The sequence below is a fragment of the Rhinolophus sinicus genome, chromosome 2, assembly GCF_057876585.1.
Source record: "Rhinolophus sinicus isolate RSI-liver-muscle chromosome 2, RSI-T2T, whole genome shotgun sequence".
NCBI lineage: Eukaryota > Metazoa > Chordata > Mammalia > Chiroptera > Rhinolophidae > Rhinolophus > Rhinolophus sinicus.
Genome location: NC_142502.1, coordinates 189,128,559 through 189,154,382, shown reverse-complemented (window position 1 = coordinate 189,154,382; position 25,824 = coordinate 189,128,559). Strand labels below are relative to the sequence as shown.

The following is a 25,824-nucleotide window of genomic DNA, read 5'->3' as shown; positions in this document are numbered from 1 at the left end:
GGGCCCAGGGGCTCACCCACCTCTCCTGACGATGCTGGTGTGAACGGGCGTTCTCCCGGCACTGAGGCACGGGGCCCAGGGGCTCACCCACCTCTCCTGACGATGCTGGTGTGAACGGGCGTTCTCCCGGCACTGAGGCACGGGGCCCAGGGGCTCACCCACCTCTCCTGACGATGCTGGTGTGAACGGGCATTCTCCCGGCGCTGAGGCACGGGGCCCAGGGGCTCACCCACCTCTCATGACGATGCTGGTGTGAACGGGCGTTCTCCCGGCGCTGAGGCACGGGGCCCAGGGGCTCACCCACCTCTCCTGTCAATGCTGGTGTGAACGGGCGTTCTCCCGGCGCTGAGGCACGGGGCCCAGGGGCTCACCCACCTCTCATGACGATGCTGATGTGAACGGGCGTTCTCCCGGCGCTGAGGCACGGGGCCCAGGGGCTCACCCACCTCTCCTGTCAATGCTGGTGTGAACGGGCGTTCTCCCGGCGCTGAGGCACGGGGCCCAGGGGCTCACCCACCTCTCCTGACGATGCTGGTGTGAACGGGCATTCTCCCGGCACTGAGGCACGGGGCCCAGGGGCTCACCCACCTCTCATGACGATGCTGATGTGAACGGGCGTTCTCCCGGCGCTGAGGCACGGGGCCCAGAGGCCCACCCACTGCCATGCAGGCCGGGGCGCTGAGCTGGAAGGACTCAGACGTGTGGAGCTTGGAGAAAGCAGTGACCTGTGTGGTGGGCTGCGAGCTTTGCCGGGCCTGTGCCGCTCCCCAGCACGGTGATGCCAGCTGCTCTCCATTAAAGAAAAGAACACCGAAAACAGCTGTGAACCAAAAGCATCTCGCCTCTCCATGGGGGTTCTGGAGCTTAACTGACTCCTGGGAACGGGATGCCCCAGAGTCAAACAGATCATCAGACTCCAAAACCATGAAGAGGTTGTGAGAGGAATGGTGGGGAGACCTGGCAATGTGGGAATTTCAAGCAAGCCCCGTTTCCTGTGTCGCCCGACTGAGTTTGGGCAGGGAGATGAGCAGAGCAGTGCTCTGGCCCTCTAGCCTTCCTGCCCGCATCCCTACGCGCAGGTGACTTTTCCTCCCTGTCTCTCAACCCAGCACCACCCCCAGCCCCCCCCTCACCCCAAGACCGCTCCAGCCTCCTGTGTGAACTGGCTTCATTCCATAAAGTGCTGCCGGAGTCGGCATCTTAAAGCCCGGTTTTGATCATGTTGCTTTCCTGCTCACAAACTGTGCCTAGCTCCCACTGCCCGCCTGGCTAAGTGGAATCTCCCTGCCTTGTAACAAGCCCTCTACAAATGGCCGTGAGCGGGAAGGTGGAATGAAAAGCAGTCACTCCGTTGGGCACCCACCCTTTGACTTGATTACTTGCTGTGTGACCTGGAGCAGTCACTGCTTTTGAGCCTCACTTTTTTCATTGGTAAATGAGGTCGAGAGCTCACTTCTGAGGTACATTTTAATTCTCAGCGTGTCTCACTCTGTAGCTCTCTCCCTTGACTTGCCATCATTTTCTTGGAGGCACTGTGTTCTGGTCTCTCAGAGCCGACGGCCCACACACGTCACTCCCCTCTGAGCCCGTGTCCCGAGCCTCCCTGTACCCAGCCCCCCAGCCCCCCAGGGTCCTGCCATGGAGCATGCATACCCTTCAGTGTCTCCCCCAGACACAGCTCCTCCACACCCCGTCCTGGGCTCCCCCTTCCCATACAGCGTTCCCCTCTGCGTCCTCCCACCCCCTGAGACTGTGCTGTCCTTGGCCGGGGTGGGGGCGGGGCGTCTGTTTTTAGCTTCAGAAGAGCCCGCAGAGTGCTGTGCACACACGCCCTGCTGAGTAAATATTGTCGAACTGGATCCAATAAAGTCCTTCACATTGTTGTTACGCTCAAGTGTTTTTATAAGCACGTAATGATGCAGATGTGCCAAGAAAGTAAGTTAGTTCAGCCCCTGTTTTAATGTACTTGAAATCCCGCTCTGATACCAAATCCTAAGGGAATGGGAGTGTCTGGACCTGCTCTGCATTGATACCCTGTTGTCTCCATTATGTTGTGTGTGTAGCTTTGGTTTGTGCGGCTGGCGCTCCTGGTGAAGCTGGGCCTGTTCCAGAACGCGGAGGTGGAGTTTGAGCCCTTTGGGGACCTGGACCAGCCGGACCTCTACTACGAATACTACCCTCACGTGTACCCTGGCCGCAGGGGTAAGGCCGCTGCACTCCCTGCTCTGTCCTCGTGTCTGTGTCGCTGTGCTCTGCACGTAGCCAGCTGTTCTCAGCTCTCCTGACTTGTCCAGTCCTGGAAAATCAAATCAATAGCCTAGCAATGAGCCCTGGCTGAGAGTGACCTCACTCCACGTTCTGTGTACACCCACTCACCCGGATGCATCGTTCACTTGGGTCACAGCCATTTCTCACGCCTGCTGTGAAACAGCAGTAAGATTTGGTGACAGCTGGGCTCCAGGGTAAAAAGTTACCTTATAACCTAGTGCAGACAGGCACGTAGAAACGAAACACGCGTTCATGTACTGCTTGTTCTGGGCATGCTCCCCTCTGCTCTGATTTCACTTACTGAAACGTCTGGCTGCAGCCCATAGCGGGTCACGCCGCCCGTGTGGGGTAGTTGTGGGAGCGTGGTAAGGAATAAGAGTGGGGGAGGGGAGAGGACGTCGGCCGTGCTGGGGGGGGAGCATGAGCGTGTCCTCGTGGGGAGGTGTCAGCTGTGGAAGGACTTCAGCGGCGGCACTGGTGCAGTTACTGACAGCCCGTCGTCCCCCGGCTCCTCACTCATTCGGGACAGTGGTGCAGGGGCCGGCATCTCTGTGCCCTGCTGTGCTGTCGGTGCCACGGGGCGAGACGGTGCCTGTGAGGTGCTGTGTGCACGTGGCTCGCGGCCGAGGCGGGGACGCAGTGATCACAGCTTCGGCCGTCACACAGTTCTCCAGCTCGCACCTGTGTGCGGGGCAGGAAGCAGCCTCCTGGGCGGGAGACCGTGCCAGTGTGAGCACGAGCGGGCCGCAGCCGGGGTTCCGGGCTCTGTCAGCACCTCACGGAACTGTTAGTAGGTAAACAGATGAGCTGAGACCCCTGAGGTGAAGACGCTTCTCAACTTCCTGTTGTGTCGTTTCTCGGTCTCAGATCCCGTTGCTGTGGAGGAAGAGTCAGCTTGTCTCATGCTCGCTCAGTGCTTTATGGCGGGTTAGTCTGTGCCGTCCTGGCTTCCCCAGCATTGCAGGAGGATTGCAGCGGGGCTACTTTTAGACCTTTCAGCCTCATGGGAATTAAAATTCTGCTTCTTCCTCTGCCTAAGGAAACGTATCCCTTGTAGCAGAGACAAAATAGAGACAAGGTAGGTTTTAGTACGTAAAACTGGGCAGCGGTCAGACCGACGATCTAGACTGGGTTAGTGGGATTGAGTGGAAGTGAACCGGCCAGTCGGGGGGAGAGGGGTGCCCGTCCCCCGTTCATGGGACTTCTCCCCAGCAGCCGCCTGCCAGGTGCCGTGAGCCTTCTCAGGAGAGGCGGGGACAGACGTGAGCAGTGAGCTCGGGCGTGCCGCCCAGGCGGAGGCTTCGCAACCCGACTTGTGGCTGGTGCCAACCTGAGGTCACCACCTCTCAGGTGCTCCACCGCCTACACTCCTGTCCCAAGAAGGTGATGGGGCTCTGTCCGTGGGGGCGGGGCTGATGCGCTGTCCTCACGCTCCCACTCCGCCTGCTGTGAGCCCCTCGCCCTCCGCCGTGCCTGGGACTTTTCAAACATGGTGCTGGCAGAGGCCCAGCCATCTCCTGGTTATTTGGGGCATATATCTCTAGGTGTAAGGTAACGGTGTTCCTTTGTTGTCTACACTTCTGGGCATTTGAGGTCCATCCCTTCCACAGAAGGCAGTGGAGGAAACTTCACCCCAAAGAGTGGAGGGTGTGTGCTGCCACTTCTTCCAGGTTCTGATGGAAAGAACGCGTTGTTAAGTGGGGGTTGGGGGTGTCCGTGTTTAATAAACTAGGCCTGGCAGTTTGATAATCAAGAGGGTCTCGTACTGCTTAGAAGGAACAGCTGTGTTGCCCTTCAGATAAAAACCGTTCTCCCACCTGCCTGAGTGTGGCCGGGCCTCTCCTCCACCGGCCCTGCCCTCACAGCTGATGGCACTCGCGGCAGAAGGCTGCCCCTCTGCTGGGTCTGGGGACTGGCAGCTGACGGTGGTCGGTAGAAACACTCAGCCGTGGGGACTGGCAGCTGACGGTGGTCGGTAGGAACACTCAGAGCCGTGGGGACTGGCAGCTGACGGTGGCCGGTAGGAACACTCAGAGCCGTGGGGACTGGCAGCTGACGGTGGTCGGTAGGAACACTCAGAGCCGTGGGGACTGGCAGCTGACGGTGGTCGGTAGGAACACTCAGAGCCGTGGGGACTGGCAGCTGACGGTGGTCGGTAGGAACACTCAGAGCTGTGAGCCCCTCTCTTGATCCCTGACGCACCGGCTGCAGGAACTGCTCCAACCTCTTTTCCTGTCGAGGTCCCGTGAATCGTAGACTCCAAAGGACCCGTCATACACCTGCTGGTGAAGCATGAGCACGAGCTGAAAGCCGGTATTTGCTGGGGTGGCCGTGGCACCTGCAGCCCTTGAGGTTTCTAGTCCTGCGGTTCGAACGCTAACCGCCCGCCGCCCAGCAGGTCCCGCTTTACGGCCCTGAGCTGTGGAGTAGACGCTGCCGCCGGCCACCCTGGTCTAAGGACACAGGTTTGATGGCGGTGACACTGCGCTTCCTGTAAACCGGGAGTGACGTCCAGGTTCGCAAGTATAATCCCCCGTCATCCTTCCCCTTGACTGTGAGGACATTTTTCCTGAGGATGAGCAGACTAGGAAGCATGAGTCTGCTGCTGCCGCCGGAAATGAATGGCATCGAGTGTGGATAAGAGGACGTAGCTACGGCCATGCGTCATGAAGCGATTAATTTAAATTGTGAAATAAACGTAAATCATGCATATGTTTTAGCTAAGGTGTTAACTTTCATCCACAGTGATATGCTGAATGCTTACTCATTTTTCTTCTCATTTTGGGGTGCACTAGCATAAATACAAGATTTTGATTAATTTGTTTCATTTTAGCTTGCAGTATTACCGAGGATGCCAAAACAATATGCACACATGATTCATTCATCTTTTGTTTTCGGTATATATTGAGTATTACAATTTTAATACAGTTTTTTCCTTTCTTAAAATGAGTATATGTTGTTTTGGTACCCTCTGTATATAAGCAAAGAAGTCATTAAAATGCATTTTAAAAAGGAGGCTACAACGATGCAAATAACTTATGAATGAGCTTTAATATATTTTATTTAAATATTGGGCATAATTGCACCCATTCAGAATATTCTTAACAAGACATGTCATGAATCATGAGTAAAAATCATGGCTTTTTTTAAAATTGTCATCCAAGAAAGGAACAGTATTGTGGGCTTACATATTTCCCTGAACATTTCTAGCAGTTTCACACAGTTACTTTCAGACTCTTCGAGGACGTGTGTGTGTGTGTGTGTGTGTGTGTGTGTCTGTGTTTCCACACTCAGCACTGTCTTTTGATCAGTTGTTTGGAGTTCTCCCTGTGCTTTGCAAGAAAGAGATGGCAGTGAGCAGACAGGCCGACTCCCGTCGCGAGCACGCAGGGTCCGAGGCAGCGGCCTGAGCTCTGTGAGCCTGTCCTGCCGCCCTGGCCTGCCTTCCTTTCTTCTGTTCCCTTTCCACCCGTTTCTTGCTTCTTCCCTTCTTGTGCTGTGTGTGTCCCTGTAACTCAGGGCCCAGAGACTGCGTTAGCAGCTGCGTGCCTCGAGCTCCTGCCCAGGCTCCATGCAAGGGTGAGAGGTCCTCCAAAGCTCAAAGCACACATTTAGAAACCAGTGGGGCAGGTGGTGGCGGGGTTTGTATGCTGACTGCCGAATCTTCTCCTTAACTGGAAGTCCCCCCATGTCCCTCTGGGCCACACTGAAGGTTTACCACAGTAGGGTTACACTTGGCCACCCAGCGGCTCCACCTGTAATTGTCGCATGGCTTAGGAAACTCAGGATCAGTGCTGTGCGTGCAGGTAGAAGGTGTCAGAGCCGCAAGAATGAAAGTGGAACCTCAGCCCTGTGTGGAAGCCACTGCCCCCACCTCCAGGGTGGGGTAGCAGTGGCCAGGTGCTCAGGCAACAGCCTCTCCCACAATTTAGAGTGTTTTTGTTTGTCTTGACTGTTGACAACTTCAAAATGACTGTCCTCGGGGCTGTAAATACCTTTGCAAACCCCACAGTGCTGTTATCTGTCAGCCAGTCTTCATATGCCTGTCAGCCTTCCCTCCTTCCCGAGCTTTCAGTTGGTTCCTTTTCACTTTGTAACTGTTGCTCAGGGAAGGTTGCTGCTGCCCCATAGGGTTTGTGTGCTGAGGAGGATTATACCCAGGGGTGCTGTTCCTGGTCATCCACTGTGTTGTTTCAGTAGCTTCTTGTTTAATGTGCTACATTTGTTGCCAATGACCGACTAGTGTTGATACACAATTATTAACAAACGCCCACAGCTTATGTTCGGGTTCACTCTTTGTGTAGTATATATTCATTGTTTTTAGCTTCAGAAACAATGAAATGTCCATTTCGGAAACAGTTAATATATCTGTTCCTGGCAGAATTAATTTCAGCCTCTTGTGGGACAGGTAAATTTTCCCAGCTCCCAGCACCATCTTCTTAATTTTGTTTGGAATTCTCTGTCCTGTTTAAAAGAAAGTCATGGTGAAAGCCAGCACGTGAAAACACTACATTAAACCTTTCGCTTCAACTTCCTCTGCTGCTGGCGGGAAAGGATGAAGCCAAACGCCCTTCGCATTGGAAAGAAAACATGTTTTAACGGACTTCAATGCATTGTTTAAGAAATGCAGTGTCTCTTCTAATTCTAAATTCAGATCTGTATGTTTAGTTTAAGTTGGTAGGGCTATAATGATTTCCTGTGAAATCATATTTCAGAACCTAACCCTCATGGATCACCAAATCAAACTAAAAGTGATGCGATGAGCGCTGGAATCGGCTGCCTACCCTCTGCTCTTCCTTCCCTCTCCGCTCTGTGGAAGTGCAGGCCCTAGTCCTTTTCAGCCCTCCGTCCAAAATCATGAGATTCCCATTTCTAAATTTGGGGACTTTTAGTCAACACAACCATACGTGATGGTTCAGAATTAAAGGTTCCTGTTTCAAATGTCTTATCTTGTGTTCCATGTCAAAATTAATTTACCTTCCAGTAGATTTCCGATTCGCTTTGCTCTGCCAAAACCTCGAGCGTCTGTCACTGGAAGCATGTTCTCCTCAGTGTGCAGGCTGTTGAGTTCCTCCTGTTGCTTTTCACTTTGCCCGCCGTTTGTAGGAACTTGGTTCCAGTCTTTCCTTGGAAAAGACTACTAAGGACATGGCAGTCCCCGCCTGGCTTCCATTTCTAGCATCAGAACCCCGCCCGAAGGCCTCTTCCCAGCCTGTCTCACACAGACGTCCTGCAGTGACCTCGCCGCCCACAGCGCTGCCCGTGTCACGCAGCCATGGCTCCCTCGGGCAGGCAGTGTGCTCAGTACTCGGTTTCCCTTCTTGCTTCGTGGCTGCAAGACCCCCTGAACTACCCTTGTAAATAGGCCTCGGGGACACTGTCTGGACTCGCTCTGTCTGTTTTGATGTCCCCGTGCAGCGCTGAAGGAGAAGGTGGTGTGTGGAGGGCTGTGTCACAGCAAAGTAGCCCTGTGTTCTGTCAGGCACAGCCGTCCACAGCCCTGTGTCCCAATGACCGAGCTGTGACAGGACATTGACAGCGTGGCAGAGGGAGGTGTGGGGACAAGTGCAGAGCAGTCACCCAGCAGAGGGTCCGCGTAAGCTGCAAAGGAGACGGAAATGCCTGGAAGCTGCCTGTGGACGTGGGCTGAGGGAGGAAAGCGGCCCTGTGGACGGTGGGCAGTGTCCGTGCAGTGCTTTGAGTGTGCTATGCTGGACGGCCGCCAGTGACAGATCCAGAGAGGACGCGTCCGCCCAGCACACAGCCAGCCAGTGGCCGGCAATCCGGCCCTTCCCCACATGCGCTGAAGAAAGTGGCGTCCCCACCAGGTGAAACTGGAATCACCCTTCCTCCCTCCCACTGGTCGCCGCCGTGCAGAGGCCTGGGCGGGGACGCCGTGCTGGCAGTCCAGGCTCACGCGCTGCAGGGATTGTACACAGTGAGTTTCGTAGGAGTGCTTTCATTTAATGTTTTCTAACTGATGGACAAGAGTGCTTCTGAGGTGTTTATATCAACCTAGGTTTGGAATCTTCCAGAGAAACAGGTCCAGGGGGAATTCCTTTCTCTACAGACTTTGGCCCTTTTTGCCAAGGTGCTCTCCCTGCCAGAGGGAGTGAGGCCTCCAGGCCGTGTGAACACTGCACACAGGTCACGTCGCTTGAGGGTCCTGGGTAGGGATGCTGGCCCTGCTTCCTGGTGACTTGGGTGCAGGGAGGCTGCCTGGCCAGGCGAGAGAAGCCGTTTAAAGGTGCTGCTACCTGAGTTTCTTTAAAACACATGACAGGAGGATGGTGTGAGGGCCATTTCCGTCTGGACAGGAGACCTGACCGCCTGCAGGGAGCAGCTCGCTGGCAGTGGGAACAGGGAACCCGGAAGTGCCACGGAGCTGTTGCTTCCAGCGGTACTTCGGGGCCAGGGCAGGACACCTCAATATTAATGTTTGTAGAATAACATTTTTTTCCTTTTTTAAAACATTGAAATTTAATTCTGAAAGAATTTTGCTACGTTGATACTAGTTTTACTGGTGATTTTATTCACCGTGTCCCCACACTCACGGAGGAAATGGGTCAGTTTGCTCACCAGTGGGTTCCCCTCCTGAAAAGCAGTGGCGTGGGAGCTGCTGTGCACTCACGGGAGGTGTGGGAGCTGAGAAGGCTGTGCTGGGGGAGAAGTGTTGAACCGCAGCTCGTCAGACGGCAGATCGTGTGTGGGGTCTGATGCTGGGGTTCCCCACCGTGCTCGGTAGAAGTTGTGGGGAACAGAACCAGGTCTCGCCGCTTCCCTTTCTCTGAGCCCCACTTTAGTCTTCAAATGCTGTGTTGTTATCAGAGGAGCAGGAGAGAGCCAGGAAATGGTAGCCAACTAAGGAGGGAGATTTTTTTCGTGCATGATGTATAATGAGGATCCTGTGTAATGCTGATTCCAAGGTTTAATTTGATCCTGGTGAACTAGGATGCGTATTTTGTTTATAAAGATACAAATCGCACTGCCTGACAGCCCTTGAGTTAGTCAGTTGTGCTTTCACATTCTGCGGTAGTGGTTTGGCCCGGTGCTTCCCAAACGCCAGTACGCACACGCGTCACCACATCTTGTCAGATGTGGGTTCAGGTGCCCCACTCGGGGCGGGCCTGCCATGCCTGTGCACCAGGTGACAGGGATGAGACAGCAGCTGGCCAGGGCCCACGGAAGTGAGGTGGCAGCTTCCACAGGGCTTGCTGTCATCTTTGCGCTCACCTTACATGTACGAGGTCTGACAGTTAAGTTCACGAACTTGTTGCAACCATGTTGCTAACCTTTTTTTGATATCAGAGGGATTATTCATTATGAATTTGTACCAACTGGACAAACAGTTAACCAAGTTGACTATTTGGAAGTGCTGAAAAGGCTGCATGAAAACATTAGACGACCTGAACTTTTCACCAACAATGCATGGCTCTTGCATCACGACAATGCACCAACTCACACGGCACTGTCTGTGAGGGAGTTTTTAGCCAGTAAACAAATAACTGTATGGGAACACCCTCCCTACTCACCTGATCTGGCCCCCAATGACTTCTTTGTTTACCCGAAAATAAAGGAAATATTGAAAGGAAGACATTTTGATGACATTCAGGACATCAAAGGTAATACGATGACAGCTCTGATGACCATTCCAGAAAGAGTTCCAAAATTGCTTTGAAGGGTGGACTAGGCGCTGGCATCAGTGCATAGCTTCCCAAGGGGAGTACTTCGAAGGTGACCGTAGTGATATTCAGCAATGAGGTATGTAGGACTTTTTCTAGGATGCGTTCGCGAACTTAATTGTCAGACCTTGTATAACAGCTTTCCACAATGTACTCATATCTTCTACCCGCTTGCATATCTTTATGCCATTAATTAAAATAACTTTGTTTTAGTCTGCTTTTCATCTCTTTAGGCTAAAAATAAGTACCTATTTCATGCAAAGTTGTGAACTTTAAATCTGTACATACCATATAGAAAGGGCATTTTTATAACATTCATCGAACGGCAGATGCTTTTCCATGGTTTATTGTATAAACCAACCACATGCTCCAGCCAGTTGTGTTCCACAAGTTCCTGCACAAAGTAGTTGGTACTTTGGAAGTACCTTATCTTGTCTAATTGCTTTAGTTAGGACTTGCAGTGTGATGTTTGACAGAAGTGGTGAAGGGGGAATCCTTGCTTTATTTACGATCTTAGGGGAGAGCGTCCTGTGTCTCACTGTTAAGGATGCTGTTAGTTGTAGGCTTTTGTAGATGTTCTTTATCAAGTTGAGGACGTTTCCTTCTATTCCTGGTTTGCTGACAGTTTTTGTCATGAACGGGTGTGTGGTGTTCTGTCAGGTGCTTCTCTGCACTATCGAGGCATCATGTGATTTTCCTGGTGATGTTCTTCTTGTTTAGCCTGTTTGATGTGATGGGTGATAGGAATGGATTTTGAAAGTATTCCAGCCCTACACACCTGGAATAAGTGCCACATGTCCTGCTGTATAATTCGTTTCATACACGGTTGGACTTGACTTGCGAATTTTGTTGAGGATTTGTGTATTCATGAGCCACGTTGGTCTGTAGTTTTTCTTTCTTGTAATGTCTCTGGTTTTGGTGTCAGAGTGATGCTGGCCTCATAGAATGAGTTAGAAAGTGTTCCCTCTGCTTCTGTTTTCTGGAAGAGAATTTGGAGAATTGGGACCATTTCTTTCTTACACATTTGATAGAATTCACCAATGAAATTACCTGGGCCTGGTGCTTTCTTTTTTGGAAGGTTGTTATACTTATGGGCTTAATTTTTTAAATAGACATTGATTGGCCTATTCAGATTATCTGTTTCTCCTTGTGTGAGGTTTAGTAGGTTGTATCTTTCAAAGAATCGGTCCATTTCATCTAGGTTACAAAATTTGTAGTTATAAAGTTGTTCATAATATTCCTTTATTATCCTTTTAATTTCCAGGTGATCCCTAGTGACGACCCCTGTTTCATTTGCGATATTAGTAAGTCATCTCCTTTCCTAGTTAGCCTGGGTAGATGTTTTTAAATTTTATTGATGTTGTCAGCTTTGGGTTTTTCTCTTTTGGTTTCCTGGTTTCAGTGCCATTGGCTTCTGTTCGAATGTTTACTTTACTTCTGCTTTAATATTGTCTCTCTCTAGTAGCCCAAGGTGGAAGCTGTAAGTATATGCAGTCAATGGTGTTAAATTCCCTCTTAGCACTGCTCTTGCTGTGTCCCACACATTGTAAGTTGCATTTTCATTTAGTTCAAAATATTTTCACATGTTCTTTTAACGCAGACACTTGCCCAGGCCCACCGGCAGTCGCAGGGTGAAGAGCAGATAAGTCCCTGCCACCGTGTCACATGTCCAGTTAATTTGTAAAGTGGGCTTGGGAACTTCCAGTAGGAGTTTTGTTTCTGGGCTTATCTTATAGCGGTTGAAGGGTTCGAGCTTCTCTCCCTTGAGACTCAGTTCTAAACAAGAGGGAAGCAATGAGTGTCTGTGCTCTGCTTGACGTGTGAGCTGCAAATAGCAGAGCTTAGACGCAGCTCACGGCGCTAGCTGCCCAGTCCCACACGTAGGGATACCGATGGCCAGGAAATTCCTCTTTCTCAGGAGCTGAACGGACTCAGACCATCATGTAAACTCAGTCATCCATCCTCTTCAGACATAGGAGTCGTTTTGTGTTGTCAAAAAATGCAAACGTTTTATGTTAAGTAATTGTCATCTTTTCTACAGGCTCATCATCACCGTAGAACCTGTTTTCTGTACTGTTCCTTGTGTTTGACTGTCCTTTCTGGACTTCTCTCGTTTCCGTCCTCATTAACGACCATAGAGCATCATGCAGCTTTCACGTAAGAGGCAGCACAGGCACGAAGCCATCGTGTGTGGCACGTGGGATGATTCCTGGGTGGGCAGATGGACACACGGAGGCACAGGGAGGCTGAGTGGCTCGCAGGTGTTGCACAGCTTGTTTTCTAGCCGTCTTCCAACCTGTATCCAGGTCTACATATTGGCCGCCTCGGCCTGTTTTTAAACGTCCTTTTCTGAATCTTGGTGATCGCCCGTGCTGGCATTTTCATCCTTTATCTCATTTACCTCGTGCAGAGGGCTTGATTATTCTGGCGGTTTTATGGACTTAGTGTGTATATGCTGCATATCAGACTTTAAATCATGTTAGAAAGGGACACGACATTAACAGTCCCTTATCCTGTGAGGTGACGCAGCCACATCTGGGTACCATGTACAAGTTCATTTTAGTCACAGCCCTTTTCCAGAGAACTGCCCTCATTGCCCTCGGCACACGATGGAGCTGCAGGGCCCCTGGAGTCACTCCCCCCGGGCAGCCCTGGGTGGGAATGAGTCCCAGGTGTGGAGTTTCCACACCCAGCTTCCTCGCCTCCTGTTAGGACAGCTCAGAGCAGGACTTTCACTGCAAAGGCGCAGACACATGCCTACACCGCACACCTCACAGAATCTGGCGGAAGCCACATCCTCAGGTCCTGTGCCTGAGACACACTCAGGCCCGTCCCCTGGTCCTGCGTCCCCCGTGCCCTCACTTGCTGACAGGTCCTTTCAGGGTCTCCTGGGGAGCCCAACGTGAGCAACTGTCTAGGTGAGCTTGCTGTACCGGAGAGGTGTTCAGGAACCCCTGCGTGCTCTGTGCTGTCTTGTATTGGAGCAGACGGCCCTGTGGTTTCGTGTGTGTGTGTGTGTGTGTGTGTGTGTGTGTGGTTTCTGCATGACAGGCATAGCTGTGGGAATCATAGACACCCACCTGTCTCCTGCTGACTATCTAGGACACCTACATGCAGCTGCTCGGAGCACACCAGCATCCACACGCGTAGCTGGCTCTGCTGCGAACTGGACGAGAAATGCAGGGCTGCCATCCGCTCTGCAGGGCGGTGCGCTGCGTCCCAGCACGCAGCTAACCCAGCTCTGCCTTCCTTGCAGGCTCCATGGTGCCCTTCTCCATGCGGATCCTGCATGCGGAGCTGCAGCAGTACCTGGGGAACCCCCAGGAGTCGCTGGACAGGCTGCACCGAGTGAAGGCCGTCTGCAGCCAGGTACCGCTTGTGCCCAGGTGGCCGCTCGGCCGGCTGCCCCTCCCACGGCAGCGTGCACCTCGCTCGCCCTTTCTCACCAGAAGCTCCACATGCCTGCCTGTCCCTCCCACCACCACCATCTCCACTTCCTCCTCAGCAAGGCGGGGTCCCGGTCGCTGAGGCCCTGGTATTCACCCCTCTGGCTGAAATTATTGGGGGGGTCGTGGATGGTTTTGGAAGAGCTTGAGTCCTGACGTCCTTCTGTGGAGTTGCTGTCAGACAAAGCAGGAAAGTGTTGTTTGGCGTAGGAATCCCACGTGGGAGCCTGCGCCCAGGCTGCCTGTGGAGGCACCGACCCTGCCAGCCCCCTCACGCACGCTGCAGGTTCTGCCAGCACCTGCTCGGGGCCAGGCAGGCCCTGGAGCAAGGGTAAGAGAATGGTTTAAAATGTCCCAGAACCGAAGCAAAGTATCTCATGACAGTGACCTTCGTAACACTGACTGATGGCAGCTGAGGTCCAGAGGCACTTTCTGAATGACTCTGGGTTGTGAGGTGACAGTCACGGAGGCACCGACAGATGAAATTATTCCCCAAGGGACGTTAGGAAGAAACGTGGGATGTAGTGCGTCCGTTTCGAGGCCGTGGGCAGCCCCGCCCGTGCTGGTGCTCCGTCCTCAGGACGGGAGTACGACCCCCACCCCTGCACCCCGCTGTGCCACTGTGTGGTGTAAGTGAAACGATGTCTGGGGTTGCTTTCAAAACTAATAACAAGCAGGTGGGAGCAGCAGCATTTTACAGTTTTTTGAAAAACGAGGTTATATTTGTCAGCTTCCTCCTCTCAGTTCCAACTCCTCTCAATGGGACTTGATGGCCTTCCAGGGTGGTGTCCCCAGGACTCCCAGCAGGGAGGGGTGGCCTCCCGGGCACACGGGGCCTCCCTCGAGCATGAGCAGCGTGCCTGGGCACCCACACCCTCGTGCTTTGTGTCAGCTTCCAGTTTTTATGTCATAACTTAAAAGATAAAAAAGAAAAACTGCTTGCTTATATATTGATCAGTTGATGGCATACTGTGTTCTGAACTATGTTTTAGATTCTGACATTTCCCTGAATCTTAAACCATAGTTAAAATATATTTATTTTCAGAAATAACTTATAACTTATTGACAAATGGTAAATTAATGATTTTCTAAACTATGCACAGATGATTTTTCTAATTGTTTTTCATTCTCCTCCATATCACATTGAGGAAAATTTTTAGTATTTGAGAGAAAATTCTGAGTCTCGGGGTGACTTGAGGGAGGAGAGGTCAGGCCAGCTGCAGTTGTTTTGCAGTCAGTTTCCTGGCCCGAGAGTTTGGTATTTTCCACATTGGACTCCTGAAGTGCACACCACAGTGTGACGACACGACTAGCGAGGAGAGGCAGACGGGTGACGGCGTGACAGCGAGGGTTGCTGTCAGCACTCCCTGTCCCATGCTGTAAGGGCCGTGCTCACCTCTCGCGGGCATTGCCTCCATCAGCGCTCACAGCAGCTGCATTTTCAGACGAGACCAGGCCTTGACAGAGTGGGAGGAGCCTGGACTGGGGCAGAGGCCCAGCTCTGGGCCCCTGGACCCCCTACCCTACCTCCTCTGTGGTGTCAGTCCCTCAGCCTTCCCCACCCCAAGCACGGTGTGGTCCCCGGGGCCTTGGGAAGCGGCATTCTGAACTTGGGTCTCGTGGACCACCTTGGCAGTGCCAGGAATCCCAGTGACTGCCGCACTTGCTTCTGCCAGAAATGGGTCTCAGTCGGTCCAGGGGCAGTGGGCTCGTCACTGGGGAGGGGGTCCCGCAGGGGAGGAAGCGTGTGGAGAGTGTGAGGGAGAACCTCCTCAGTGCCGATTCCCATCCCTTCCTCCTCCCGCAGCCTCCATTCCTGGGCCTGCCTCCTGCGTCACCCACAGGTGACGGTTCCGAGCTTGGGTCCTGGGTATACAGGCACGACTGCCTGGCGATGCCCAGCGGGGGGCACTGCGCCCAGCCACAGCCAGAATAGCCCCTCGAGTGTTCAGGGGCTGGGGCAGGCAGGGGCCAGCACTCGGGCTGCCCTCGGGAGCCACCCACTGGCCAGGAGCTGGACAGCGATCTGAGGTGTTTACTTCCAGGCCAGCACAAAACCAGGCCGTGGTTTCCAAAAGCAGTGAGTCGGCTGCTGTGTCCCGCTGCTTTCCTTGCTTCCGTGGCACCTGTTGTTGGTCTCCAAGGTAGTTCTTCTAGGCTGGCGGTCAGGGATGGTTGGAGCATCAGATGCTTGGGAAAGGGCCAGTGATACAGCGACGGGCCGAACCACGGCGCAGGTCTCCATCATTAAGCAAAATGTCACCCAGGACATGCTCACGCTTGCCTGTGTGTAGACATCCCCGAGCCTCTGTGGATGGTTGCTGCTCCAGCAAGAGTCAGATCGTCTCAGGGTCAGTCTCAGCTTGGATGTCCCAAATGAAAAGAGACAACCTTATGTGGCAGCCAAAGTGGGGTGCAGGAGGGGCCCGGGGTAGCGGGTGTCGATGAGGAGGGAAACACTTGCCACCAGTGACACTCAGCCCAGCCAGGCCGACCTCGGTAGCCCAGCGTCTTGGGGGCCGTGCCGACAAAGGTCTCCTCTTTTTCCAGTCGGTGTCGTCCTAACCAAAGAAGCAGCGTGCCAGACCTGGGGTGTCAAGGTGTGATGTGGTTTCCTAATGGGTGTCAGCCCCACGGCCATAGGGGGAACACTGTTGCTGTGATACTTTCAAGGCGGCCTGTAGAACTCTAAGGACAGTCTGACCTCAGCAAGGAAACCGCCTGCAAACCACATGCGCTGAAGCAGAGGCACCAGTGTGTTGGTGGTGTGCTGATGGGCAGGTTAAAGGTCGCTTCATTTTTTGTTTCCGTGTCTTGTACACTGCGTGTATTAGCTTTATAATCACAGCTTTTTTTCTATTAAAAAAACATTAAACAAGGCTGTGGGACAAAGGTAAGGTAGAATTGGCGGTGAGTTTGGCGCCCAGCCGCGGTACCCCAAGCAGATAGGAAAACGCGGTTACGAGTCCTTGGCCCCCGCAGACCAGGCCTGCTCAGGAGAAGCCCAGCTTTTTCTAAGAAGAGTCACCCCAGCGTGACTGGTCTGTATATTCAGCCGTGAATCCAGGTGTGGATTTTTATGGGGCCCAATTTTAACGGGCTGTCACTCACAGGCGCTAGTACGTGGTCCAGGGTTTTAGTTTTCTCTGTCGTCTTTAAATTAACAGGTGATGAGTAGGAACCATCCAGTGAGTCAGTTCAGATGTAATGGTATCAGTCAATGCGAGTAGAATCAGTTCCCTGTGCTCCCGTGGCCTTCGGGACACTACTGGCGGTCGTGGCGGAGCACGGGCCTCCATCCTCCGGCTCTCCACAGCTGTCCCCACCTCCAGGTCCTAAGAGAGCATTGCAGACCATCGGCAAAGAGCCAAGTGAATGCACTTCTAAAAGCCACTTGCATGCGCAGATGTGGCCCTTAAACAGTGACATGCCCGATTAGCTCGCAGTGTGGGTCGTTGCTGATACTGCATGCCCAGCCTGGTTGTGTCCTCCCCCCCCCCCCCCCCCCAGTTCACTTCTGCTGCAGCCTCCACCCACCCCAGGCCACCTGGCTGAGGGCATTGCGTTACAGAGGTGCTCTGCAGAGAACCCACCCGTGCACGGCCAAAGGGGTCGGTGGGTAGCCATCCTTGTGTGCTCTGGACAGGAAGTGCATTCGCAGCCCATGCGGTTTGTACGCTGCTGGGGGTTACCACTGAGGCAGCGGCCAGGGTTTGTTTTCAGGAAGGGTTAATGCCTTTTCTAAAAGGATTTCCACACATGGACATACTCGGCTCTACTGTTTACTTGTAAACGCAGTTAAAAATGGAAGACAGAACAGCCATGGTCAGCCCTCTCACTGGCCAGCTGCCCAGGGGGATGCTCAGGTGGCCTGGCCGTCAGCATGCTGACAGTGCCCGGCTGCTGCCAGGCTTTGCCTCACCCACGCTGTCCGTTGCCCTACTTTCCTGCTGCTCCCACAGAGGACAAATTGATTGTGGCTTAATCAGCTAAGATGGGAGTGATTGGCAAGTGGAGAGTGGTAATTGAAAGACCGCTCTCCTGGGGTGGAAACAGTAGCTCTCCCGTTGCTGCTGCCGCCCCTGGGCCTGTGCGTGCTATGAGTGCACAAGCGGGAGAGGGGGGCATCCCTGTTGGCAGAGTTCGCAGGCATACGTGTGTCTTGACTAAGCTGGTGGTGGAAATCACGCCTTTAGAAACAGCACCTTGCATTACTGCAAACCACAGTACACGGACCTGGGAATGTCACCCATGCCCCTTAGCAGCTCCAGCCCAGCATAAAACATGATGCACCAAAAGGGAGACCCAGCCCCAGAAGTTAGCGACCGGTCCTGCAAACAGTGGGCCCTGGTGCATAAAGGCTGGAGTTGTGCATTCTTCCTCTGCTTTATCTTGGCTCATACCTTCTCTCATTCTGTGATCTGGGTGGGGGGTGAGGGGGGCAGAGAGCGTGTGTTCAGTCAAGATGTGCCTGAAGGACCCTCTGCAGACAGTGGTTGGGGGGGGCTTGGGGCCGGGCGGAGGGGAGATCTCCAGGTCTGACGTTGACCTTTGCTGGGGGAGTGACCGGCCTGCGTCAGACGGTAGATGACTATGGCCAGCTGCCTCCAGGCAGCCATCCCAGGGCATCAGGGATGCAGATAAGCAGCCTGGCCCAGTGCCTGGTCCTGGGACGGCCTCTCTCCTAGGTCCCCTCGGAGACTGGTGGGCATGGGAAGTCCTGAGGTGGGAAGACCTACCTGACATGAGGACTTTGCAGGGAAACCTAAGCCCGTCCAGGGCAGACCTGCTGTCACGTTCGTCTGCACTCAAGTAGGATGTTATTGAGTCCTCGGGTCCTTAAATTAGGGCCAGCCCCCCCCCCCCACGCCCCGGTCTGCACACCGGATGCCTCCTGCGTAAAACTGCTTCCCTAAACCTACCCACCAACCCTGGCTACACCTCTGAGAGCCACCAAAGGGACAGGAGTGAGGCTGTCCCTCCTTGAGCTGCCGTACAGCGTGGCCTGGAGCGCGTCACAGGTGCAGGGTGTGGGAATCAGAACCTGCAGGTTAAAAAGCAGAGTCCCAGGCCATGTGTATGCTCCCGTGTCCGTGAGCTTCCAGGCTTTCTGGAGGCAGGTGTACATGTGGTTCTCCCGGGGGCTGCAGAAGTTTGCCGGGAAACCATCTGCCAAAGGCGTCAGTGAACCTGGTAGAACGCCTGCTCTGCCCTCCCCAGATAACTGCACAGAATTCGGAATGGGTTTTGGTCTCTAAATATGACTAGGTCACCAATTGCCTTTTTAAATCCTACCTGAGAATGAGGTGGTATTGGTTCTGTGTGGAGTCAGGCAGGTGGGATGTTCATTCAAGGCACATGATTTTCTCCGGGGCCAAAACACAGCCCAGTGTGATTTCTGAGTCACTCGCCTGCCCTCCCCGCTGTCCGTGGTGCTGATTCCCCGCTGTCCGTGGTGCTGTTTGTCCGCTGTTGCTGCAGTGAGGCTGTAGGTCCCAGAACTGTGCAGGCCGTGCCCAGTCCCCTACGGTGCGGCTGAGATGCAGCCTCTCAACTCGAGTCACACCCTTATACTGACATGGAACAGCTCCATCAAGGGCCATGTCCCAGCCCTGGAGCCCTTCTCTTTCTGCCTAACTTCTCCCCATTCGTCTCCAAGCAACGTCTTTGCACTTTCAAACCACTGTTATTTCAGTATTGCAGCTGCATTCAGAGATGAGCTCGTTCTAGGGTACCACCTCACACCTATCTCACCTCCTCCATTCCCCCAACCCCCGGCCCAGGATTCAGCTTCGGCTGGAGACACTGGCCCCGGAGGTGGGCCTTCTCGGCAGTATGAGGCACACAGGTTGGCCCTGACCTTGCCCTCACGCTGTTTGCACTCAGCTTCTGCAGTTCTTATTGGCCCAAGCTGTGTGCTTGTGGTTGGTTTGCTCTCAGATCCCGTGTGTCCGTATGAAACATTCCTTGACAGATTGGTTTTCATACAGGGAAAGCTGCTTCCCCTAGAATGTGTTATGACAAGTCTACAAGCGAGTTCTCTTTTTCTGATGCCTTTCTCATTTGCAACCACTGCAGATCCTGGCAAACCTGGAGCAAGGCCTGGCTGAGGACGGAAGCAAGAGCAGTGTGACCCAGGAGAACAGACAAGGTCAGTGGCCAGGCTTCTCTGCGTTCAGTAATTGCCAAGACTTACCAAACAGTTCAGCTGCAGAGGGTTTTCTCTTGGTCTCCTTCCCTGTTTTCTTCTTACTCCATAATGCATCCACCCTTTCATGCAGTCACTCACTCTGTCCTTGTTTGGAAGCCAAGCCCCATGCTTGGTGCTGTGGACATGTGAAGAGTGAGACTGGGCATGGGCCCCGTTCAGAGGGAGCCGGTCGGGTGAGGACCCGCCTGCACCAGGCGGTGTCAGGCATCTGGAAGCTTCCTCGGTGACGACGTGGGTGCTGGGCAGGAGGGGCCTGGCCTCGCCCACCATGGGGCTGCCCCGCCAGCGTACGGGAGCAAGCGGGCATGAGGAGCAGGCGTGCAGAGGGAGATGGCCCCAGGCAGAGCCTGCGGGCAGGCTGAGGACACTGGTCTTGGTCCTGAGCACTGGGTGACGGGCTGACTTGCGTTTTGATACCATCCTTCTGGCTGCAATTTCTCGAGAATGTGAGATGAACCCCTAATCATGCCTCAAAGCCCAACTGAGACCATGCATCCCTGCGAGACCCCCCGCACACCCCTCCTTCCTCAGACAGCACCTCTGCACACTGCCTGGGGCTGCCCAGCGTCTCCTGGTCCCCACAGCGTCTGCCCTGCCCGCGTCACCTCCTCCTCCAGGCGCCTGGCAGTCTCCCTCTGCGTCTGACTGGCAGTGGGCCCTTGGTGACCGCTGGCTGGCTGCATTGTGCTGGCAGTCGTGGCTTCCTGAGAAGCTGCACTGCCAGGAGACTTTGTGTGAGAGCGGGCGAGATGGCCTGCAGAGAGCACTCGGGTGGACAGCTGTGCCCTCTGCTGGGCGCAGCGCACCCCATACACGTGGCCCAGGGAAGGGGGTTGTGTCACAGTGAGTGATGGGCCAGGAGGTGCTTGCCCTTGGAGGCCAGTGGCTGTGGGCGGTGTTCATGCCCTAATTCAGCGTCCTTTGTTTGCGGAATCCCGGTGACTGCTAGCTTGGTAGGCATGTCAGTGCTTCCTTCGCAGTAATGTCTTTGCAGATGAATTAACCTGGTGCAGGACGGAGGGCACTGCTCACCAGGGCGGGCGGCTCTCCAGATGTCTCTCCCCGTCACGTGCCCCACCGGGGTGCCGTGGGAACGAGCAGGCTGTCAGTGGTCCCGGAAAGCAGTCCCTGGTGCTCTGCCCACACATCCCAGGCCTACAAGGCGGAGAGGCGAGGGCCCGGTAGCGGGAAGCCTCGGCCAGGCAGTCTGCAGCTCACTGAGACACATTTACATTCCTTAAGAAAGGCTATTGCTCGGAATGTCTTTTCCCAAAAGTCATATTACAAATGGAATTTAACCAGCTAATGTACTTTTAACTGCTGAAAGCAAAGTGAGTTAAGTTCTTAATTCTGGCAATTGAGTTTTTGTGTGCTTCTTAAGCACTCCAAGAATGGGCATAATTTCTAGGCGATTGTTATCCCAAAACTGACCACTGATGCTGGAGGCAGGGGAAGGTCCGACCAAGGCTCCCCGGTTGTCGTCACACAGCTGCGTCCAGGTCGTGCTCGGCAGCGACGGCACAGGCTTGCCATGTGACTGGACCGCTTGCCCCGCCACCTGCCTCTCCCCTCGCCCCTCGGTGCTCGCCTCGGGCTCCTCTGAGGCAGCGGACAGAGCAGAGGCCTGAGGAGTGAGGCCTGGGGTCAGGAAGGAAGTCCCTCGGGCCTCTGTGGGCCCCGACTCGTTAATCAATTAAAATCAGCTCGGTCTTGAAAACCAGTGTTACTTCTGGTCATTCTAACATATAAACAGATAAAGGTCTGCGGGGGGCTGGCAGGGAGCCGTTGGTCAGCCGTCCCCTCACCCCCCACGCAGCTGCCTGGGGCGTTGGGAGTCAGTGGAGAGAGAGGTAGCTGAGAGCGGTGGGGAGACTGGAGAACGGGCTGGGCCTGGCCACCCTGGACCAGTGCACAGGTGCTCCAGGGAGAAAGCAAGCTGCAGGGCCAGGAAATGCCCAGAGTGGCAGCATGGCGGCTGCAGATGCCCGTGGGCGGCCTCCCCTTCAGCGTGCGTGACCTTTAGGGCAGAACCTCTGTGCCTTGTCACGTGATCTCACGAAGCTCCGTGAAACAGGTCGGGGGGGCGATGGGGGTTGGTCTTTCTATATTTGAGAGGTCTGGAAACAGACCTGGGGAAGGCAGAGCCCCGTGGCCAACCCCAGGGAAGCCTTGTGGCTGGTGGCGGGTGCCTCCCACAGGTCATCGGTGGGGCGTCCCCGGGGCCCTCGTGTTCCTCAGGAGCTAACGTAGGAAACCAGCCATGGCTGTCTGCCCGGAGGCTGAGTGCTGCCCTCCTGTTGTGTTGCTGCGGCCCTTTGGTGGCCCTACCATGTGTGTGTGGGCAGCACATGAGCACCTAGACCAGGCCCAGCCTTGGGGACAGAGGGACCTTCTCAGTCAGCTCACCGGACTGGCCCAGAGCTGAGGGCCGGACGCCTCCGCTGGCCGCTCACTGCTGCCCCTCTCTTCCAGCCTCCGTGCAGCTGTGGAGGTCCCGCCTGGGCCGTGTGACGTGCTCCATGGCCAACTGCCTACTGCTGATGAAGGTGCGTGCCGTCCAGGGAGGGAGCTGGCGGGCGCTGCGGGAAGCCCCCTGGGAGCCGGGAGGGTACACCCAAGCAGAGGGCTCAGTAACACTGGGGGAAATCGACTGTGATTTCTGCAAGAAATGGCACCAGAAGGGAGGATTTTCCTTGTCAGGGTTAATTGTTCAAGTGTGGATCTAGATGATTTAATTAGAACCAGCCTTCACACTCTCACTCTCGCCCTCTTCCTCTGTCTGTCGCATCTTATTGTCTGAGTCCCACCCCAGAAAAGGCAGCCTTTGTTCTCCCTGTGTTAGTGGAGGGTGTTTTTCCTTGTCTGGGTTTGATTTGGTGATTGATGCTTTGGCATCTGGAGACAGGCTTCTCCACAAGACCTGCTCTTAGGACACCACCCCAGACCTGCAGCCCCTGAGGGGACAGCTTACCCGTCAAATGGAGGAGGCTGCACTGAGGGTGGTAGTGCTTGTTTTCCCAGTCTCTTCTCTTCCTCAGGCTGGCCCTCCCCAGCTCCACAGAAGTGTCTCTCTCAGCTTCTCCCTTTGAGCACCCAGCCCAGCTCCCCTCCAGCCCCACGGCGGGGTGACCTGCACTGAGTTGGTGGCAGAGCTGCCAGCTACAGGCGCTGCAGGCCGGAGCTGCTGCAGGAATCAATTAGCCACTGACAGAAGCAGAGCTGGGAACACCTTCTGGGCTGTTACGAGAGGAGATGGGAACCCCTCCCACGGGCCCCCAAGGTCATTTGTGAGAGCTGGATTTGCAGCAGACTGAGCAAGCCATTTACCATGTGGAGAAATGTGCTTGTGGGGCTCCACGTTTAACCCTGACGTGCAGCTGTGTGACACCTACACCGACCCCTCGCAACCCCCTTGCAAGCTCAGAACCAAAAGCAGCTCCTCCACTGGGTCAAAACGAGGTGTGGCCAGAACCTGCCATAGAGGGGCCAGTGCCGGGCGTGCGTGGAGTTCCCGTCCGGCGGCCCCCACCTTCCATGCGCCCTTGTAGAGTATGACATTGGGTCAGAGTGACCGTGCAGCAAGCACCCTTTCACATCCCTGGAGGAGCTCCAGCCACCTCAGAAACGAGGCTCAGAGCCCATGTGCCTGCAGCCCCTCCGGCTCTGGCATTCTTGCAGCTCTCCTCGCTCTGGCTTCACTTGGAGCTGTTCTCCCTTCACGTCCCACATGCAGCATTTCCGACAAGCCCGGCCAGCTGCCCGCGGGCGATCGTGTCCCTCGTGCTCTCGCACCTTAGCCCTGTGCCTGTCCCCGGCACCTGTGGGCAGGAGGGCGGCACCGTGATCGGGCTGCTCCCCGAGGCCAGGATCCTGTCCCCTCTGCCCCTCCAAACAGGCCATTCTCCCCAACTGCTGATAAATCACAGTCAGCTCTGAAACCCCGCTGCCCGCCCTCCCGCCCCGGGGCCACTGTCAGCTGCTGAAAGTCACAGGCTCACACAGAGGAACCACATTGTAAATTCGCAGGGCTGATGTTTCATTAATCGTGGGGCTCAGACTCCCCCGGAGGGAGTTACCTGTTCCACTGGTGGGTTTTTAATGTGCATTTTTAAGGCACATTAATAGAAGATTAGGGGATAAAAATGCTTTTCTTTGTTGCACTGTCATAGTAATCAGCCCACTGGGTGCCAAGCACAAGTCTTCCACCTGCATTGTTGGGACTCGGTACAGAGCATATGATTGTGTTTCAAAAAGACTTTTACGAGAATGCAGTTTAATTTAAAATTTTAGATTAATCCTTCGTTTTCATGAGGTGAAAGGGGGAGTGAAGAATGTTGCAGTCAGGCCACTGCAGCGTGTGCTTTCTGGAGCCGTCTGGTGAGTGTGCTTCGCATTACAGCATCGGCGGGTGTCCCGTCAGTCACATGGGCATATGGGCTGACGAGCGGTTATTTAACCAGCCATTTAATTATTTCTAATAACATTTCTGTTACAGAGAAAGGGCTATTGATGTAGCTCTTTAATGATGAGAAATGTGGTCGTAGCGTCTGCCCCAAGTGTGTGCACAGTGCACTGTCGGCACCAGCCTGGTCTTGCAAAGCCGGCAGTGTCGCCAGTCCCACTGCTTACGTGCCGCCTGGTTCCCTCCGGCTCTCAGTGGCCTGAGGCGCCCACACTGGCAGACCCTCGTGTGCTTCCCGCCTGCATGGCCCGAGTGCCCACACCCCCACTCTGCCCGGCGCCTGTCCTGTCTGCTTACGGCCTCTAATGGGCCACGCACGCAGTAAACCACAGCACGCGAGCCTTTTCTGGCCGCAGGTGGTTGGAAAGCTGGTTTGCAGCCACCAAACAAGTGTGGCTGCTGACAGAAGGTGAACACTGAGCTGCAGTGGGTTTCTCCTGTAAGCAAGCCATGCCCACCCGATTCCAGAGCCAGCTCTGCAGCGTGTGCAGAGGAGTGAAGCTCCCCAAAGAGTCATCTCAGTCACTTTCCCTGAAAGGGGCTGGATTTCCTCCACCTGCAGCAAATACACCGTCTTTGTGTAAGAAGCTCTCAACGCGCTGCCCTCGGTTTCCCTTTGCCGGGCTCTGTGACAGGCCTGACCCGCTCCCGCCTGGGCCAAGGTCCATGTGGCCACCCCGCGGCCCTGCCCCCTCCTGGCTGACCTCTTGCCTGGAACCTGCTTTCTCACTGGGTCCCCACAGGGGGCCCAGGGAGAGCCGTGTTTTAACAGCTTAGGTAAAACAACCCTCCACCGGGGATCACTGCTTGGTTTTTAAAACCGCCCTTTCCATATCCGGTTATCTTCAAACCATAGACTCCTGGCCTCAAACTGAACAAAGTAAGGCAGTGACGCTGCCCGGGAAGCCATCCTGGAAGGGACGCTGCCATGGCCCTGCCCACCGGGAACGGCCCTGTCACCACCCTCATCCCGCCCTGGCGCTCTGGCCAAGATGTGGGGCACGTTCACTAGAACCAACCCAAACGTCCCCAGTGCCTGTTGTTCACCCTGAGCTGGAAGTAAGGGGTGGGTGCTCACAGGAGCCCCGCCAGCCACCACGCAGAGTCACTGCCCCTCCACGAGACGGGCCTCGGCACGTGCTCACACACGCATGGCACACACGCGTGCACACACGCACATGTGCGCGCCATGACAGGCAGAACAAAGCAGGTTCTGCCAGCTCCCCGCACACTGTGCGCCTTGGATGAGGCTCATTTTAATGAGCTGCACGTGAAGGTGCCAGACAAGAGTCTGTATTTCCTGCTAGGCTGGAATTTTACTTGTCATCTGTCTTTCTTTATAACGTCCCAATTAGCAGAGTAGTAACTCCAGTCCCAGTTTGGATAAGACTGGAAATGTAGACTAAAGAAATGAAGGTACCTTTGGGCTTTACGGAGAATAAGTTAGGGGGAAGCTCCGCTGGTGCCGTGTTTATTGCTGCCCGTGGGCCATGCTCAGGAACACAGTCAGCGCCGTGCCCAGTGCACAGCTGGGCATGTGGGTGCTGGGCAGCAAGGGCTCGCCGGGGTGGCTTGCCCTGCTCCCTCCTCCCTGAGGCGTCCAGGTCAGCCTGGTGCCTGTGGAGGCTGTCGCCATTCAACCCGGCCGAGGGCAGACGGCGGGGTGCCCGACGAGGGCCGGGAGAACCGAGACGGGGCACTTGGCCGCTGCAGGTGCCACACAGCGGCCTGCACAGCGTTTTCCATGCCCCTGTG

At 54.8% G+C, this 25,824-nt stretch overlaps 1 protein-coding gene across 2 annotated transcripts in view; it reads left to right on the top strand.

Annotated features, from left to right (window-relative positions):
• The window catches only part of TRAPPC12 (trafficking protein particle complex subunit 12), a 51,768-nt gene that overhangs the window by 19,707 nt on the left and 6,237 nt on the right, over positions 1-25,824 (top strand). For both annotated transcript variants that reach the window (XM_074331635.2, XM_074331636.2), the window contains exons 5-8: positions 2,064-2,202; positions 13,207-13,319; positions 19,475-19,547; positions 22,080-22,153. In XM_074331635.2, coding sequence (XP_074187736.2) covers positions 2,064-2,202; positions 13,207-13,319; positions 19,475-19,547; positions 22,080-22,153 — 399 coding nt within the window. The remainder of the gene's footprint in view (positions 1-2,063; positions 2,203-13,206; positions 13,320-19,474; positions 19,548-22,079; positions 22,154-25,824) is intronic.